Source organism: Panthera tigris, chromosome F2 (assembly GCF_018350195.1).
Source record: "Panthera tigris isolate Pti1 chromosome F2, P.tigris_Pti1_mat1.1, whole genome shotgun sequence".
Lineage (NCBI taxonomy): Eukaryota > Metazoa > Chordata > Mammalia > Carnivora > Felidae > Panthera > Panthera tigris.
The window spans coordinates 34911387-34932104 of NC_056676.1; the positions used below are offsets into that span (position 1 = coordinate 34911387).

At 36.0% G+C, this 20718-nt stretch overlaps 1 protein-coding gene across 5 annotated transcripts in view; it reads left to right on the forward strand.

The window, feature by feature from the left end:
- CNBD1 (cyclic nucleotide binding domain containing 1) overlaps positions 1-20718 on the forward strand; it is a 460555-nt gene that overhangs the window by 239008 nt on the left and 200829 nt on the right. For 4 of the 5 annotated variants that reach the window (XR_006212925.1, XM_042973091.1, XM_042973092.1 and 1 more), the window contains 2 exons: positions 373-563; positions 15456-15521. Coding sequence is in view for 4 of the 5 variants with exons in the window: in XM_042973091.1 (XP_042829025.1) it covers positions 373-563; positions 15456-15521 (257 nt within the window). In the remaining variant the exon portion in view is untranslated. The remainder of the gene's footprint in view (positions 1-372; positions 564-15455; positions 15522-20718) is intronic. The other variant, XM_015538490.2, reaches the window with a different exon arrangement.

The window sequence follows — 20718 nt, forward strand, 5'->3', positions numbered from 1 at the left end:
TGGCATTTTTGAGGAGGAGGTAACATTTTAAAGAGTTCAAGGAGTTTTCTGATCCTATTTTTCTCAAAATGTCTTAAACCCATTAACTGTAATATGCTTTCAAGTTTCTTTTTCCAGAATCTATCAGTTCCATGAGGATTGATTATTGTAATTGTCAGAAAAAAATTCTCCAGATGTGGAAACATGTCTTTGCTATTCTTTTTTATTTGAGTAAATTATTTGTGAATATCTAAGTGCTATGTTAGAGTCCTCATTGAATAGAAGAAATCTACTAAAAGCAATGCAAGTGTAATATGATGTGGTCATGTCTATATCAAAGAACCTGGGAAATAAAGTCAACAGTATATCTTTTTTGGTTTTGTTTTGTTTCAGTGGTTGGAAATGATGGATTTTATATAATACTAAAAGGTTCAGCTCGACCTCAAACAAAGGCATATAAAGATCTGATTGACGAAAATGAGTCAGCATCCTCTTTCATACCTCAGAGTTTCCAAGGATTTGTTTCCAACGAAGACTTCAAAAACATACTTGCTGAGATGCACACACCTTCATGTGATCCAATGGTAAGAAATGAATATTTCCTTTTTCCATAAGCAACCAAAGTATCATTATTGTAAAATTTGATCTCTGATATGTAAAACTAGATATCTTGAGTGAGTTCTTAAGTATTAAATATAAAAAAATCTTTTAAAAATATTTATATCTTTTAAAAATGAAAATTATCCTGGGGCACCTGGGTGGCTCAGTTGGTTGAGTGTCCGACTCTTGGTTTTGGCTCAGGTCATGATCCCAGGGTCATGGGATCCTGCTCAGCATGGAGCCTGCTTGAACTTCTCTCTCTTGCTTTGCCCACCACTCCCTGCCCTGCTTGTGCTCTCTCTACGTATATCTAAAATTAAAAAAAAAAAAAAGAAAATTAAACTATTAATATTGAACTTGAAATTTGTTTAAGAAATTTTAATGAGGGATGCCTTCAACAACATACCACCCACTGGCAGGGATTATATAGTATATTTGATAACCAGGACAACTAGGATGGCCAATGTGATTGGATCACTGAATGAGGAAGAGGGTTTGAGATAGGGAGGGGGAACAGGTAATTTGAGGAGAAGAATACAGAAGACAAATCATGAAAGGTCTTTTTAATCAAGTTAAGAATGTATGCTTATCCTATTTATCTTAAGAGCAATGCTAAAGTCAAGGTGATTCCATTACAAGGTCTTGCTTGAAGAAAATCCTGTGTTTATATGTATTATCAAGACTATCAGCTAGCCAAAAAATTAAAGTTCAGTATTTTTTGGATCTCTGGATACTCTCTGTGGGTGTCAAATGTAGTTTGACTAGAATTGTAGCTTTAAAAAAAGCCAGTTTTAGATTTAGAATAGTCAAGATGTTTAGGATAGAAAAAACAAAACAAAACAAAACGATGAAACCAATTAAAGCCAAATTATTCAGCACTACGGATTGAAGTCAAGAAAACCTAGGACATTCTCAGGTTCAAGAAGAATGAGGATGGATAAAACTATGAAAGAAAGATGAAGATAAAAAATGAGACAAGAATATAAAAGTATATTGTTGCTGATCACACAGGAGCAGGTAATGTTTCTGATCTTTCCTTTTTTTTAATCTTTATTTATTTTTGGGAGGGGGTGGTGGGGAGGGACAGAGAGAGAGGGAGACACAGGATCCAAAACAGGTTCCAGGCTCTGAGCTGTCAACACAGAGCCTGATGTGGGGCTCGGACCCATGAACTGTGAGATCATGACCTGAGATGAAATTGACATTTAACTGACTGAGCCACCCAGGTGCCCCTGATCTTTCTTGATAGAGATGAAAAAGAATACATTTGTCACTCAATGGCCACATACCAGGTACCTGATGCCATTTCATTATACTTGAGGGAAAAAATACCATACTTGACACAGTAGCTATAAGTAGAGCTACTTCTTGGTCCACTTTAATGTAGTCAACTCTACTCTTCCAGGGCATATTTGTTTGTTCATTTGGTGAGGGCAAAACTCATGAATAAATGGGAATGTGATGGGACCACCACTTCTGAATTCTGCATTAGGTCTGTGCAAGTAGTACTAATCTGTCATTCTGCTTGGGATGAAGTGTGTTTTTCTCCAGTTTAGTTGAGTTGTCATTAAAAAGTAAAAATGGTGTGTATTTAAGGTGTATATCTCAAATGTAAATAAGGTAAAATTATCACCACAATCAAGCTAATTACCATATTCATCATCTCACATAGTTATATTTTTGTGGTGAGAGCACTTAATATCTACCCTTTTATCAAATTTCAGGTATACAGTACAGTATTGCTAACTTTAGTCCCCTGCTGTACATTATATCTCTAGGATTTACTCATCTTGCATAACTGAAACTGTAGTCTTTGAGCAATGCCTTCATTTCCTCTACCCCGCAGTCCCTAATAACCAACATTTTATTCTTTGCTTTTATGAGTTTGACTATTTTATTTACTTTTTATTTTTTTAAATGTTTATTTATTTTTGAATGTGGGAGAGAGAGAGAGAGAGAGAGAGAGAGAGAGACAGAACATGAGTGGGGGAGGAGCAGAGAGAGAGGGAAACACAGAATCCAAAGCAGGCTCCAGGCTGTGAGCTGTCAGCACAGAGCCTAATGCAGGGCTCAAATTCACGAACAGTAAAATCATGACCTTAGCCAAAGTCAGATGCTTAACCTATTGAGCAACCCAGGCGACCGAGTTTGACTATTTTAGATTACACATGTAAGTGAGATCATAAAATATTTGTTTATCTATGTCTGGCTTATTTCACTTAACATGGTGTCCTTCAGGTTCATCCATGTTGTAACAATTGACACTTTCTTTAACCATTCATCCATGGATAGACATTAAATTGTTCCCATATCTTGGCTATTGTGAATAATGATGCAATGAACATGGGAATGCAGATATTTCTTTGAGAGAGTGTCATTTCTTTAGTTGTCTACACAGAAATGAGATTAATGGATTGTATGGTAGTTCTATTTTAAACTTTTTGGGGAAACTCTATATTGTGTTCAGTAATGGTTGTACTAATTTACATTTCTATAGTATACAAAGATTCTCTTTCCTCCACATCTTTCCCAACACTTACCTTTGTCTTTTTGATGATAGCCATTCTAACAAGTGTGAAATGATAACTCATTGTGGTTTAAATTTGCATTTTCCTGATAATTAGTGATATTGAACACTTTTCCTATATCTGTTGGCCATTTATTCTTAACATATGAAATTTATTGTCAAATTGGTTTCCATACAACACCCAGTGCTCATCCCAAAAGATGCCCTCTTCAATGCCCATCACATACCCTCCCCTCCTTCCCACCCTCCCATCAACCCTCAGTTTGTTCTCAGTTTTTAAGAATCTCTTATGCTTTGGTTCTCTCCCACTCTACCTCTTTTTTTTCCCTTCCCCTCCCCCATGGATTTCTGTTAAGTTTCTCAGGATCCACATAAGAGTGAAAACATATGGTACCTGTCTTTCTCTGTATGGCTTATTTCACATAGCATCACACTCTCCAGTTCCATCCATGTTGCTACAAATGGCCATATTTCATTCTTTCTCATTGCCACGTAGTACTCCATTGTGTATATAAACCACAATTTCTTTATCCATTCATCAGTTGATGGACATTTAGGCTTTTTACACAATTTGGCTATTGTTGAAAGTGCTGCTATAAACATTGGGGTACAAGTGCCCCTATGCATCAGTACTCCTGTATCCCTTGGGTAAATTCCTAGCAGTGCTATTACTGGGTCATAGGGTAGATCTATTTTTAATTTTTGAGGAACCTCCACACTGTTTTCCAGAGTGGCTGCACCAGTTTGCATTCCCACCAACAGTGCAAGAGGGCTCCCGTTTCTCCACATCCTCGCCAGCATCTATAGTCTCCTGATTTGTTCATTTTGGCCATTCTGACTGGTGTGAGGTGATATCTGAGTGTGGTTTTGATTTGTATTTCCCTGATGAGGAGCAACTTTGAGCATCTTTTCATGTGCCTGTTGGCCATCTAGATGTCTTCTTTAGAGAAGTGTCTATTCATGTTTTCTGCCCATTTCTTCACTGGATTATTTGTTTTTTGGGTGTGGAGTTTGGTGAGCTCTTTATAGATTTTGGATACTAGCCCTTTGTCCAATATGTCATTTGCAAATATCTTTTCCCATTTCGTTGGTTGCCTTTTAGTTTTCTTGATTGTTTCCTTTGCTGTGCAGAAGCTTTTTATCTGCATGAGATCCCAATAGTTTATTTTTGCCTTTAATTCCCTTGCCTTTGGGGATGTGTCCAGTAAGAAATTGCTGCAGCTAAGGTCAGAGAGGTCTTTTCCTGCTTTCTCCTCTAGGGTTTTGATGGTTTCCTGTCTCACATTCAGGTCCTTTATCCATTTTGAGTTTATTTTTGTGAATGGTGTGAGAAAGTGGTCTAGTTTCAACCTTCTGCATGTTGCTGTCCAGTTCTCCCAGCACCATTTGTTAAAGAGACTGTCTTTTTTCCATTGGATATTCTTTCCTGCTTTGTCAAAGATGAGTTGGCCATACTTTTGTGGGTCTAGTTCTGGGGTTTCTATTCTATTCCATTGGTCTATGTGTCTGGTTTTGTGCCAATACCATGCTGTCTTGATGATGACAGCTTTGTAGTAGAGGCTAAAGTCTGGGATTGTGATGCCTCCTGCTTTGGTCTTCTTCTTCAAAATTACTTTGGCTATTCGGGGCCTTTTGTGTTTCCATATGAATTTTAGGATTGCTTGTTCTAGCTTCGAGAAGAATGCTGGTGCAGTTTTGATTGGGATTGCATTGAATGTGTAGATAGCTTTGGGTAGTATTGACATTTTGACAATATTTATTCTTCCAACCCATGAGCACGGAATGTTTTTCCATTTCTTTGTTTCTTCTTCAATTTCCTTCATTAGCTTTTTATAGTTTTCAGCATACAGATCTTTTACATCTTTGGTTAGATTTATTCCTAGGTATTTTATGCTTCTTGGTGCAATTGTGAATGGGATCCGTTTCTTTATTTGTCTTTCTGTTGCTTCATTATTAGTGTATAAGAATGCAACTGATTTCTGTACATTGATTTTGTATCCTGCGACTTTGCTGAATTCATGTATCAGTTCTAGCAGACTTTTGGTGGAGTCTATTGGATTTTCCATGTATAATATCATGTCATCTGCAAAAAGCAAAAGCTTGACTTCATCTTTGCCAATTTTGATGCCTTTGATTTCCTTTTGTTGTCTGATTGCTGATGCTAGAACTTCCAAAACTATGTTAAACAACAGCGGTGAGAGTGGACATCCCTGTCGTGTTCCTGATCTCAGGGGGAAAGCTCTCAGTTTTTCCCCGTTGAGGATGATGTTAGCTGTGGGCTTTTCATAAATGGCTTTTATGATCTTTAAGTATGTTCCTTCTATCCCGACTTTCTCGAGGGTTTTTATTAAGAAAGGATGCTGGATTTTGTCAAATGCTTTTTCTGCATTGACTGACAGGATCATATGGTTCTTATCTTTTCTTTCATTAATGTGATGTATCACGTTGATTGATTTGCAAATGTTGAACCAGCCCTGCATCCCAGGAATGAATCCCACTTGATCATGGTGAATAATTCTTTTTATAAGCTGTTGAATTCGATTTGCTAGTATCTTATTGAGAATTTTTGCATTCATATTCACCAGGGATATTGGCCTGTAGTTCTCTTTTTTTACTGGGTCTCTGTCTGGTTTAGGAATCAAAGTAATACTGGCTTCATAGAATGAGTCTGGAAGTTTTCCTTCCCTTTCTATTTTTTGGAATAACTTGAGAAGGAAGGTATTATCTCTGCTTTAAACATCTGGTAGAACTCCCCTGGGAAGCCATCTGGTACTGGACTCTTATTTGTTGGGAGATTTTTGATGACTGATTCAATTTCTTCGCTGGTTATGGGTCTGTTCAAGCTTTCTATTTCCTTCTGATTAAGTTTTGGAAGTGTGTGGGTGTTTAGGAATTTGTCCATTTCTTCCAGGTTGTCCAGTTTGTTGGCATATAATTTTTCATAGTATTCCGTGATAATTGCTTGTATTTCTGAGGGATTGGTTGTAATAATTCCATTTTCATTCATGATTTTATCTAATTGGATCATCTCCCTTTTCTTTTTGAGAAGCCTGGCTAGAGGTTTATCAATCTTGTTTATTTTTTCAAAAAACCAACTCCTGGTTTCGTTGATCTGCTCTACAGTTTTTTTAGATTCTATATTGTTTATTTCTCTGATCTTTGTTATTTCTCTTCTTCTGCTGGGTTAAGGTTGTCTTTGCTGTTCTGTTTCTATTTCCTTTAGGTGTGCTGTTAGATTTTGTATTTGGGATTTTTCTTGTTTCTTGAGATAGGCCTGGATTGCAATGTATTTTCCTCTCAGGACTGCCTTCACTGCATCCAAGAGCGTTTGGATTGTTGTATTTTCATTTTTATTTGTTTCCATATATTTTTTAATTTCTTCTCTAATTGTCTGGTTGACCCATTCATTCTTTAGTAGGGTGTTCTTTAATATCCATGCTTTTGGAGGTTTTCCAGACTTTTTCCTGTGGTTGATTTCAAGCTTCATCGCATTGTGGTCCTAAAGTATGCATGGTATGATCTCAGTTCTTGTATACTTATGAAGGGCTGTTTTGTGACCCAGTATGTGATCTATCTTGGAGAACGTTTCATGTGCACTCGAGAAGAAAGTATATTCTGTTGCTTTGGGATGCAGAGTTCTAAATATGTGTGTCAAGTCCATCTGACCCAATGTATCATTCAGGGCCCTTGTTTCTTTATTGACCATGTGTCTAGATGATCTATTAATTGTTGTAAGTGGGGTATTAAAGTCCCCTGCAATGACCACATTCTTGTCAATAAGGTTGCTTATGTTTATGAGTAATTGTTTTATATATTTGGGGGCTCCGGTATTCGGCGCATAGAAGTTTATAATTGTTAGTTCTTCTTGATGGATAGACCCTGTAATTATTATATAATGCCCTTCTTTATCTCTTGTTACAGCCTTTAATTTAAAGTCTAGTGTCTGATAAGTATGGCTACTCCAGCTTTCTTTTGACTTCCAGTAGCATGATAAATAGTTCTCCATCCCCTCACTTTCAATCTGAAAGTGTCCTCAGGTCTAAAATGAGTCTCTTGTAGACAGCAAATAGATGGGTCTTGTTTTTTTATCCATTCTGATACCCTATGTCTTTTGGTTGGCATATTTAGTCCATTTACATTCAGTGTTATTATAGAAAGATATGGGTGTAGAGTCATTGTGATGTCTGTAGGTTTCATGCTTGTAGCGATGTCTGGTAGTTTGTTTCACAGGATCCCCCTTAGGATCTCTTGTAGGGCTGGTTTAGTGGTGATGGATTTCTTTAGTTTTTGTTTGTTTGGGAAGACCTTTATCTCTTCTTCTATTCTATATTACAGATTTGCTGGATAAATGATTCTCAGCTGCATATTTTTTCTGCTCATCACATTGAAGGTTTCCTGCCATTCCTTTCTGGCCTGCCAAGTTTCAGTAGAGAGATCCATCATGATTCTTATAGGTCTCCCTTTATATGTTAGAGCACGTTTATCCCTAGCTGCTTTCAGAATTTTCTCTGTATCCTTGTATTTTGCCAGTTTCACTATGATATGTCGTGCAGAAGATCGATTCAAGTTACGTCTGAAGGGAGTTCTCTGTGCCTCTTGGATTTCAATTCCTTTTTCCTTCCCCAGATCAGGAAGTTCTCAGCTATTATTTCTTCAAGTACACCTTCAGCACCTTTTCCTCTCTCTTCCTCCTCTGGAATACCAATTATGCATAGATTATTTCTCTTTAGTGCATCACTTAGTTCTCTAATTTTCCCCTCATACTCCTGGATTTTTTTCTCTTTTTCTCAGCTTCTTCTTTTTCCATAATTTTATCTTCTAGTTCACCTATTCTCTCCTCTGCCTCTTCAACCTGAGCTGTGGTCGTCTCCATTTTATTTTGCAGCTCATTAATAGCATTTTTTAGCTCCTCCTGGCTGTTCCTTAGTCCCTTGATCTCTGTAGCAATAGATTCTCTGCTGTCCTTTATACTCTTTTCAAGCCCAGTGATTAATTTTATGACTATTATTCTAAATTCACTTTCTATTATATTGTTTAAATCGTTTTTGATCAGTTCATTAGCTGTCGTTATTTCCTGGAGGTTTTTTTGAGGGGAATTCTTCCCTTTCGTCATTTTGGATAGTCCCTGGAGTGGTGCGGAACTGTGGGGCACTTCCCCTGTGCTGTCTTGAATAACTTGTGTTGGTGGGCGGGGCCACAGTCAGACCTGATGTCTGCCCCCAGCCCACCATTGGGGCCACAGTCAGACTGGTGTGTACCTTCTCTTCCCCTCTCCTTGGGCCGGGATTCACTGTGGTGTCATGTGGCCTGTCTGGGCTACTTGCACACTGCCAAGCTTGTGGTGCTGGGGATCTGGCGTATTAGCTGGGGTGGATAGGAAAGTTGCACAGGGGCTGGAGGGGCAGGCTCAGCTCACTTTTCCTTTGGTGATCTGCTTCAGGAGGGGCCCTGTGGCACCGGGAGGGAGTCAGACCCGCTGGAGGGATGGATCCGCAGAAGCACAGCGTTGGGTGTTTGCGTGGTGCAAGCAAGTTCCCTGGCAGGAACTGGTTCTCTTTGGGATTTTGGCTGGGGGATGGGCGAGGGAGATGGCGCTGGTGAGTGCCTTTGTTCCCCGCCAAGCTGAGCTCTGTCATCTGTCCGGGGCTCAACAACTCTCCCTCCCGTTGTCCTCCAGCCCTCCCGCTCTCTGAGCAGATCTGTTAACTTATAGTCTTCCAGATGTTAAGTCCCGCTTGCTGTCAGAACACACTCTGCCTGGCCCCTCCATTTTTGCAAGCCAGACTCAGGGGAACTGCTTTGCCAGCAGGCTACCCCTCTACCCCAGCTCCCTCCCGCCAGTCCGTGTAGCGCGCACTGCCTCTCCGCCCTTCCTACCCTCTTCCATGGACCTCTCATCTATGCTTGGCTCTGGAGAATCCATTCTGCTAGTCTTCTGGCGATTTTCTGGGTTATTTAGGCAGGTGTGGGTGGAATCTAAGTGACCCACAGGACGCGGTGAGCCCAGCATCTTCCTACGCCATCGTCTTCCTCTGTTGGCCATTTATATGTCTTCTTTTGAGAGATGATATTTACGTTATTTTCTCATGTTTTAGTTATGTGTTTCTGTCCTATTGAGTTGTGTTTCTTATATATTTTTGGGTATATATTAACCTTATCCAGATATGTGGTTTGTGAATATTTTCTCCTATTCTGTAGGCTGCCTTTGACTCTGCTGATTGTTTCTTTTGCAGAAGCTTTTTAGTTTCATGCAGTCTCAATTTTCTATTTTTGCTCTTGCTACCTGTGCTTTGGTGTCATGTCCAAAAAATCATTTCCCAGAGCAATGTCAAGAAGCTGTTCTGTTTTCATCTAAGAGTTTTATGCTTTCAGGTCTTGTGTTTAAGACTTTAACCCATTTTGAGATGGTTTTTGTGTATGGTGTGAGAGAACAGTCCATGATTTTTGTTCTGTAGATGGATATCTTGTTTTTCTAACATCATTTATTGATGTGACCATCCTTTACTTATTGTATGTTCTTGGTACTCTTATGGAAGATCAGTAACTGTAATGAATGGATTTATTTCTGGGTTTTTTATTCTGTTCCATTGGTCTATCTCTCTGCTTTTATGCCAGTAGCATACTGTTTTGATTACTGTAGCTTTTTAATATAGTTTGAAATCAAGAAGTGTAATGCCTTTGTTCTTTGAATTTGTCCTTTAAATTTTCACATACAAGGGGACCTGGATGGCTCAGTCGGTTAAGCGACTGACTTCAGCTCAGGTCATGATCTCACAGTGCGTGGGTTCCAGCCCTGTGTCAGGCTCTGTGCTGACAGCTCAGAGTCTGGAGCCTGTTTCAGATTCTGTGTCCCTCTCTCTCTGACCCTCCCCTGCTCACACTCTGTCTTTCTGTCTCAAAAATAAATAAACATTAATTTTTTTTAATTAAAAAAATTTCACATACAAATAATATCCTACAGTATTTGTCTTTGTCTGATTTATCTCACTTAGCGTAATGCCCTCCAGGTCCATCCATGTTGTCACAAATGACAATATTTCATTCTTTCTCATGGCTGAATAATATTCTATTGCATATATAACAGATCTCTCTTTCCTTCATCCACTGACAAACACTTAGGTTGTCTCCATACCTTGAGTATTGTGAGTAATGCTATAATAAACATGGAAATGCAGATATCTCTTCAATATCTTGTTTTCATTTTTTTTGGATATATACCCAGTTGTGGTATTACTGGATTATATGGTAGTTCTATTTTTAATTGTTTTGAGGAAATTCCATGCCATTTTCCATGTTGGCTGAACCAATTTACATTACCACCAGCATTGTATAAGGATTTCTTTTTCTCCACATCCTCACTGGCATGTTATTTCTTGTCCTCTTGAGGATAGCCATTCTGTTATAATGTGTGAAGCGATTTGCCATTGTGGTTTTGATTTGCATTTCCCTGATGATTAGGTGATGTTGAGTATCTTTTCATGTACTTATTGGCCATTTGGCTGTCTTCTTTGGAAAAATGTCTGTTTAGTTCTTCTGCCCATTTTCAAATCAGATTGTGTTTTGTTGTTGTTGTTGTTGTTACTGAGTTGCTAGAGTTTCATATATATATGTTTCATATATATATATATATATATGTTTCATATATATATATATATATATATGATACATTTGGATATAACCACTTATTTGTTATATGGTTTGCAAATATTTTCTTTTTTTATATGTGTTGTTTTTCATTTTGTTGACAGTTTCTTTTGCTGTGCAGAGAGTTAGTTTTGATATAGTCCCACTTATTGATTTTTGCTTTTGTTGCATTTGCTTTTGGTATTATATCCAGGAAAATGATTGTCAAGATCAATATCAAGGAGCTTCTTCCCTAAGTTTTCTTCTAGGAGTTTTAAGGTGTCAAATCCTATGTTTGAGTCTTTAATTTATTTCAAGTTAATTTTTGTGAATGATAAAAGATAGGGTCCAATTTTGTTTTTTTGCATGTGTTTTCCCAACCCTACTTGTTGAAAGGACAATTGTTTCCCCCACTGAATATTCTTAGTGCCCTTTTAAAATATTAGTTGACTGTATATGTGGGGTTTATTTCTGAGCTCTCTATTCTGTTCCATTGGTCTCTGTCTATTTTTCAGCCAGTATCATACCATTTTAATTACTATAACTTTGTAGTATGGTTTGAAATCAGGAAGTGTGATGCCTCCAGCTTTCTTCTTTCCCAGGATTGCTTTGGCTATTTGGGGTCTTTTGTGGTTTCACACAAATTTTAGGATTGTTTTATTTCTGTGAAAAATGCCATTGGAATTTTGATAGAGATGACATTGAATCTGTAGATTGCTTTAAGTAGGATGGAGATTTTAACAATATTTATTCTTCTAATCCATGAGCATGGAATATTTTTCCATTTATTTGTGTCTTCTTAAATTTTTCATTAATGTCTTATAGTTTTCAGTATACAGGTCTTTTACCTCCTTGGTTAAATTTATTCCTCGGTATTTTATTCTTTTTGATGCAATTGTAAATTGGATTGTTTGCTTAATTTCTCTTTCATTATTAGTTGTATAGTTCATTATTAATGTATAGAAATGTAACATTTCTGTATATCGATTTTTTATTCTGCAAACTTTACTGAATTAATTTATTATTTTCACAGTTTTTGGTGGAGTTTTAGGATTTTCTGTATATAAGGCCATGTCATCTGCAAATCATGAAAATTTTGCTACTTCCCAGTTTGGATACCTTTATTTTTTTTCTCTTGCCTAATTGCTCTTGCTAGGAATTCCAGTACTGTGTCAAGTAATAGCAGTGAGAGTGGCACCCTTGTGTTGTTCCTGATCTTAAGGAAAAGCTTTTAACCTTTTATCACTGATATGATGTGATGTTATCTGTGGGCTAGTTGTATATGGCCTTTATTATGTTGAGTCATGTTCCTTCTATACACAATTTGTTGAGGGTTTTTATCATGAATTTATCATGTATTTTCTCAGATGCTTTTTTATATCTATTGAGTTGATCATATGGTTTTTATATTTCATTCTATCATTCTATTAATATGTTACATCACATTTATTGATTTGTATATTTCAAAGCATACACATAAATCCCCGTTGCTCATGCTGTATAATCTTTTAACTGTGTTGTGAATTTGCTTTGGTAGTATGGAGATTTTAACTATAACATTTATATAATATATATTATTTATTATATATTATATAATATATAATAACTATAATGTTTTTTGTTCCCATGAGCACAAGATGTTTCCATTTATATGTGTGCTCTTTAATTTCCTTCATCAGTGTTGTATAATTTTTAGTGTATATGTCTTTTGCCTCTTCAGTTAAGTTTATTCCTAAGTATTTTATTCTTTTTGTTCTTGGAAATTCTTTGAGGATTGTTTTCTCAATTTCCTTTTTGTAGTTTTTTCCTTGTACTTTTCTTTGTAGTTTTTTCCTTTTTTAAGAAAAGCCTCTGATTTTTTATGCTGATTTGGTACTTGGCAACTTTACTGAACTCATTTATTATTTCTAACAGTTTTTGGTGGAATTTTGGAGTTTTGTACATATAAGATTATGTCATGTGAAAACAGAGATAATTTCTCTTTCTTCTTTCCGATTTGGATGTGTTTCCTTCCTTCCTTCCTTCCTTTCTTTTTCTTTCTTTTTCTCTCTCTTTCCCTTTCTTTCTTTCTTTCATTTCTTTTCTTTCTTTCTTTCTTTCTTTCTTTCTTTCTTTCTTTCTTTCTTTCTTTCTTCTTTCTTTTTCTTTCTTTCTTCCTTTCTTTCTTTCTTTCTTTCTCTTTTCTTTTTTCTTTCTTCCTTTCTTTTCTTTTCTTTCTTCCCCCCCTCTTTCTTTCTTCTATTCTGCTTCTCCATCTCCTCTGCCTCCTCCTTTCTCCTTACCCTTCTCCTGCTCCTTCTCCTTATTCTTCTTTTCCTTTGTCGAATGTCTCTGTCTAGGAATTCAGTACTATGTTGAAAGGAAGTGGCAATAGTGGGTATTCGAGCCTTGGACTGGATCTTAAAAAGAAAATGTTTCACTTTTTCCTTCGATGATTGCAATGTTAGCTATTGGCATTTTGTACATGGCCTTTATTTTGTTGAGGTACATTTCTTCTATATCTAGTTTTGATTTTATATATTTAAAACATCTTTTTTTCTTAGATTATGAGTTTGTCAATATTATCTTTAAAAAAAGCATTAGTTTTATGGATTTTTAAGTGGTTTTCCTATCCTCTATTTGGCTTATTTCTGCTCTAATCTTTATTATTTCCTTCTTTCTGCTAACTGGCTCAGTTTGTTCTTCTTTTTCTAGTTCCGTAAGCTATAAGGTTAGTTTATTTGAATTCTTTTTTATATAAACATTTATCACTATAAATATTCCTTTCAGGACTTCTTTTGCTATATCCCAAAAATTTGGTATTGGTGCTTTCTTTTTCTTTGTTTTGAGATTTTTCTTTAATTGCCTTTTGATTTCTTCTTTGACCCTGTGGTTCGTGAAGAGTGTATTGTTTAGTTTCTACATATTTGTACATTTTCCCTTTTTCTTATAGTTATTAATTTCTAGTTTCATTTCATTGTTGTTGAAAAATATGCTTGTGATGATTTTGGTCTTAAATTTATTAAGACATTTTGTGACCTAACGTGTGATCTATACTGAAAAATATTCCTTGTGCATTTGAGAAGACTATATAGTCTTCTGCTGTTGGGTGGAAAGTTCCGTATGTCTGTTAGGTCCATTTGGTCTATAGTGTTGTTCAAGTCAGTTATTTCTTTGTTTATTTGCTATGTAGTTGAGAGCATCCAGTTTTGAATGAGGTCTATTGAAGTCTATTATTATGCATGTCCTTAAATCTAAAGTAAGTTTCTCACAAACAGTGTATTGCTGGTTCTTGTTTTATTTCTATCTATTTAACCACTCTTTTTTTAATTGGGGAATTTGATCCATTTACATTTAAAATGATTAATGGTAAGTGAGAATTTACTATTGTCATTTAGTTAATTGTTTTCTTTCTTTTTAGTAGTTGTTTTCCTCCTTTGTCATCCTTTGATTTTTTTTGGTAGTAATTTGCTTTGATTCTTTTCTCTTTATCTTTTGTGTATCACTAAATATCTTGCAGTTAGATTTCTTTAAGTTGATAACAATTACAATCACATACAAAATTTCTACACTTTTACACTCCCCCACTTTGTGTACTTATAGCCAGAGTTTACTTATTTTTATATTGTGTATCCATTAATAACTTTTTGTGGTTATAGCTATGCTTAATATTTTTGTATTTAACTTTTAGATTAGGATTTGAAGAAATTTATGTACCACCATTACAGTGTTGCATTATTCTTTATTTGACTGTATATTTACCCTTACCAGTGGGGGTTATGGCTTTTTAAAATTTTTTTACAGTTTATTTTTTATTTATTTTGAGAGAAAGAGAAGGAGAGAGAGAGACAGAGTAAGAGAGAGAGTAAGAGCTGGGGAGGGTCAGAGAGAGAGGGAGAGAGAGAATCCCAAGCAGGCTGTGCTGTCAGTGCAGAGCCTGATATGGGGATCAAACTTACCACCTGTGAGAACATGACCTGAGCCAAATCAAGAGTTGGAACTTAACTGACTGAGCCACCCAGGCACCTCAAGAGTTATGCTTTCATGTGCTTACACATTGGTGTTTTGCATGTGTTTACTTCAATTTGAAGAAATCTCTTTAGCAGTTCTTCTAAGACCTGTCTTCTAAGACTGATGAACTCCCTCAGTTTTTATTGTCTGAGAAAGCCTTTGATTTTTAAAGGATAGTTTTGACAGATACAGTCACTGGCAGTTTTTTTTTTCTTTTAGTACCTTAAGTATATCATTCCACTCTCTCCTGGCCTGCAAGGTTTCTACTGAGAAATGCATTGATAATCTTTAGTGTGACAAATTGCTTTTCTCTTACTGCTTTCAAAACTATCTTTGTCTTTGACTTGAAATTTAATTAAATATGTCTTGATGGAGACCTCTGTATATTCAACCTACTTGGGTTCTTTGGGCTTCTTGAACTTGATGTCTATTTCCTTCTCCATGCTTAGGAAGTTTTGGGTAATTATTTCTTTAAGTAGGCTTTCTGTCCCTTTCTGTCTCTGTCTCCTCAGATTGGGGTGTGTATGTGGTAATGGCTTTGGATCCAAGGTGTCCACATGCCAATACTCAGGGGCTGTGGTGATTTTGGCCCTGGACCTCTGGAGCTACAATTCCAGCATAGCTCAACAGTGTGGACTCTGTTGTCTCCAGCAGCTGAGTCCACATTGGCAAATATTGTGGAGGTCCTCTGTGGTGATGGCTGCTGAGGTCACCTGCTCTTCTTTACTCCCACCAGAGTTCACAATGGAGAGGATTCATTTTGGCACTGAGCCATGCTGGCCTGGGGAATGAGGTGACACAGGTAAAACGTTATCTTGCTTTTTCTATATGGCCATTTTGATTTTTGTGTTGCATCAGTGGCATGTTGCAGCTTCTTAATTATATTCCAGAACCCTCTCACAGCTATTTTCATTGGTGGATAATTGCTAAATTGTGTTTTTTTTGTGAGGGAACCAGGACAGGGTGGGACATCTAAGTCTGCTATTTTGATGATGTCTGTGATATTGTTTTGATTTACTATCTTAGCTAAAGTTGAATGGGGTATGGAGAGAATAATTTCAGAGGCTTCCACTTGATCTTCCTTAATAATAGTGCTTACCAGAAAGGCCAAGAAACCAATCTAAGGGCTCTACTAAGTCTCCTTTCAAATTGCACATTTCAGGCCCATGGAAATTACTATGAGGTAAGTCTTTGGACCCCATGGAGACACTGTGAACCAGACCTGGGTAAAAACTCCATTTTTAAATGCATTCTCCATATTTTCTCATGTAACAGATTGTCATTGTGACACTTAATGTACTCAGATTTTAAAGTCATTAGCCCAAGTTTCAGGGTCCAACACAATACTTGCTAGGCTGTGAATGCAACCTTATCTTGAGGTAGCTATCCTTATAATTAATGCCAGGACCAGCACTCAGCTTTTTCTGTCTTCCAACTATATAAGAGGATATTTCATTTATATGCTGTCATGGAGGCCTTGGATTGCATACTTCACCTTAAACTGATGATTGATTTTCTTCACCCTTCTTTGTCTTTCTCCAGTGTACGGATATCCCCAAGCAACAGTCATTCTATTCTGTGGCTGTTATAATTACTCATCCCTGAACCTCTCAAAGGTCTGAGATATAGTAACTTCCAGTCATTCTCTTCTGCCAATACCCCATTCCTGTTCAACATCATTAAAAGTTTTATCAGTTGTACTACTCCAGTATGCCAGGGACTATCAGTACTACATGATGGATTTTTATTGCAAACTTGCTGACAGGCAGTATGCTGCTCTAAGTTCCTTTTTTTTCCCTACTTCTGATAAAATATTTTGAAAAAAAAAGGATAAAAGTAAAGGACAATTTTTTAACTACTAGCAACTCTGAGCCTTTTGTTTAAGTCTGCTGAAGAACAAGTATGTGATTATTGACTAACATCTATTTCAGATTACTAAAAATGTAAATTATCCTTGCTGACACTGTGCCTTATAAGAAAATGTGAGTTTTAAGACATGTTGTTCTTTGCCTAATTTTAGCAACTTAGATTTTTGTTTATTTATTTAATGGGGACTTAACAAATAAAAATATGATTCTTGAAGATTTGTGCTAGGGAGAGTTTTTGTGGTTTTTCACAAATAAAGGGTTATCTTTTTTTCCCCCATCTATTTGGCTTCTTTTTTATTGTATTGTATCAGAGAAACAAATTACAAAAAAGAAAAAAAATAATATCTTTACTCTTAAATTTAAACTTCTGACAGTTTTGAAGCACCTGGGTGGCTCAGTTGATTCAACATCTCTTGATTTCAGCTCGGGTCATGATCTCACAGTGGTTTGTGAGATCTTGCCCCATGTCAGGCTCTTCATTGACAGTACAGAGCCTGCTTGGAATTCTCTGTCTCCCTCTCTCTCTGTCCTTCTCTCCCCCACCCCTGCTCTCTCTCAAGCTAAGTAAATAAATTAAAATCATTAAAAAAACCTTCTGGGGCACCTGGGTGGCTCAGTTGAACGTCTTACTTGGCTCACTTCATGATCTCCCAGTCCATGAGTTCAAGCCCTGCATCGGCTCTATGCTGACAGCTCAGAACCTAGAGCCTGCTTCAGATTCTGTGCCTCCCTCTCTCTCTGTCCCTCCCCCACTCATGCTCTGACTCTCTCTGTCAAAAATAAATAAACATTAAAAAAATAAAAATAAAAAAATAAACTTTTAAGTTTTATAAACAAGTGGGCATTATCTGAGTATAATGAACATAGGTGAAAAAAACAATCTAAGGATCAAATTCATTTTTCATGAGACACAAACATCTGTTGTACTTCTTCCCTACTATCTATGTACACTGGACTAAAAAAAATTAGTGTGATACAAATATACAGCAGGAATTTTTATTTTTTCTTAACATTGATTTGTACATTAAAAGCAAAAGCTTTTCTATTATAGTGTTTTATATAAGGAGAGGAATGAACAAAATTATATATTCCTTTTGAGATCACCAACTTAATGATTCTGAGTAGTTTTAAATTTTTAAATTCATTTTATCTTTTCTAATTAACCTCACAGTTTTTCAAAGAACAATCATAAGGAAAATTAAATTTATTTGGAATCATCTCAGTATGGTATGGTATATGGTAAAACACACACACACATACACACACACACTGTCACATGTGCTATCATAACAATATTTTATATTTTATATACTCTTGTATCTAATAAATGAATACATATTTCGCTATACTTTTATTAAAATGTATTTTTGATAAGATAACATTTAGCACCATTTTAAACACAAATATTTAAGTTGAAGATCTTCAGTAATTATTAAAAGAAATTTTCGGTTTATAAATAGAACTTTTCTTTTAAAAATAAGCATTTGAAGGATGCCTGGGTAGCTCAGTTGGTTGAGCATGCTATTTTGGCTCAGGTCATGATCTCATGGTTCATGAGTTTGAGCCCTTCATCAGGCTCACTGCTGTCAGTGCAGAGCCCACTTCAGATCCTCTGTCCCTCTCCCTTCCACTCCGCTGCTCATACTCTCTTTCAAAAATAAATATTAAAAAAAATTAAAAAGATAAAAATTTGAAACCACATGGAAAAAAAACTTTGCTAAAAAACCTGTATTTGAATGAGTTGGATGCAGTAGAGTGAAATTATAAAATACCTTTATTTCTTTTTCATACCAAAGTTTTTTATTTATTTATTATTATTTTTTTTAACGTTTATTTATTTTTGAGACAGAGAGAGACAGAGCATGAATGGGGGAGGGTCAGAGAGAGGGAGACACAGAATCTGAAACAGGCTCCAGGCTCTGAGCTGTCAGCACAGAGCCCGACTCGGGGCTCGAACTCAGGACCGCGAGATCATGACCTGAGCCAAAGTCGGCTGCTTAACCAACTTAGCCACCCAGGCGCCCCCCAAACTTTTTAAATAAGCTATAGCATTATTCTTCCTTGCTCTCTGGATTAAATCTCAGTGAAATCCTAGGTATTAACAAATAGCCTCATTTTTTTAGATATTAAAATTTCCATCCCTGTCTTTGTATCAAAATTTCGAACTGTCGTGCTTGACAGCACAGTGTATGCCTTCCTGTGCCGTAATTCTGCTGCGAAGAAAGGGGTTATTCCCCTTTTCTTACTATGTACTCTATTCAATTTACTAGCTGCTTTTTTTCTGGCTCCTCTCAGCCAGGATCAAGAAGGAAGGGAGGGTGTTTTTAGAGGTAAAATTCTATGGTTATCTTTTGTGATTTGATGTCTAAATGCATGCAGTCTTTTATATATTCTTTTTCCTGTACCTTCCTGAAAAGGTGCTGTCTCCTGTATGGGAATTATTTAATACTACACCCTTCATGGTTTCAAGCAGTGGAAGACCACCAGTCTTTCTTCTGGGTCAGTTCATGTTTTCTGTTAGTTTTCCGGGTTGATTCCTTTTTCTGCACAGTTCCACACTGATTTCCTTTGGTGAGCCTACTTGGATGATGGGAGAGGCAGAGTCACACATTTACCCTTTCAAATTCCTGTTTCCTCACTTTGAGTCTCAGGGGGAAATGGAGAGGGCAGAAGGGAGAAGACTGTGATTCTGACAAACTCGCACTGAACAAACTTTTTCATCAGTTCCCTGATTTCAGCTTATAATCTCTTGAGGTAGAAAATGAACTAAAGTTCACAAAACTGATTTTATAATCTCTAATTCTCTGTGCAAGTTCTGCAAACTTTAATCCCTATAACTGAAACAGCAGGGAAAAGTCACTCACAAAAACCAAGCACTCTGATACTAAAAATATCTATCAACTAGCCTTTATATAAATAATTTTATTTTGTACAATTTAAGTTTAAATAAATATAAGTATAACATCTTGGGATAATTGGAAAAAATGCATTTAATATTCCATGTGTCATTGGTATACAAACAACATCCCATTTTATTTATACACGTGTATATACATATATATATAATAAAATACATATGTAATAAAATTTGTGCATACCCACAACACATAGATTAAATGCAAATTTTGCAATTATTATAGTTATACATTATGTAATCATATACATCTTATTACATTTATATTATATATTATATAATTATAAATATCACATTACATATATGTAATAGGATGTGTGTATGCACATTAGAATACACATAATACATAGAATGTAACAATACATTTTTATTTGCTTATTTCCGCAGAAATTTTACATATAATTTAAATTTTTTCTTTAAACCCACTGCAATTTGGCTAAAGTAGCTCTTTACCATGTGTGTTTTGCTATATGAAAAATCAGTTTAAACAAGCTAGTTTTTAAAAGGAAAGTTGTTTTCTTTTCCTGATGCTACAGAATCACAGTTAAATTGGTTAGTTTTATTAAGTACTTATTATATAAAAATGTATTTGTGTTAACTCCTGTGGTGGTTTTATGATACAATCTTGAAATGACTACAGATGTAGATTTTGAAGTTGTCTATACAGATATGTGATATTCAAACCACAAAAATAAATACTCTGATAAAAGCAGTATTAAAAAGAAAGAGTTGAATTCAAAGAGCAAATTTGATTAATCCCACACTTGGAAAGTTTTGCAAAGAAGCAAAACTAGAACTGTGACAGAGTCCTAGACGCCAGGGGAGAAGAAAATGTCCTAAAAGGTAAAATGATTAAATGGTCATTGACAGACATTTTGAAGCCCTTTCTTCTACATTGAGAGCTTTGCTTGGAACCCTATTGCTTGGCTGTGTCTTGTGACCCATTGTGAGCATTTGTTAGGTGAGTTGATAACATCTTAGTTGGGAGAAAATAAGTTTCCCTTGAATATATATAATTATTAAAAAGTTCAAACCTTTAACCTGAGATATTTTTGTGCTTTTCTTTAGCAAGTTAGTTCATTAAATCTAAAAATAAAGCATAACTGACTTAACTAATTGCACATTATTCATCAGCAGGTTGGATGCTTTGTTGCTGTAATAATTCTTGCAAAATTAGTATTTCTCAATTATAAAAATTATAAATAATAAAATATTCT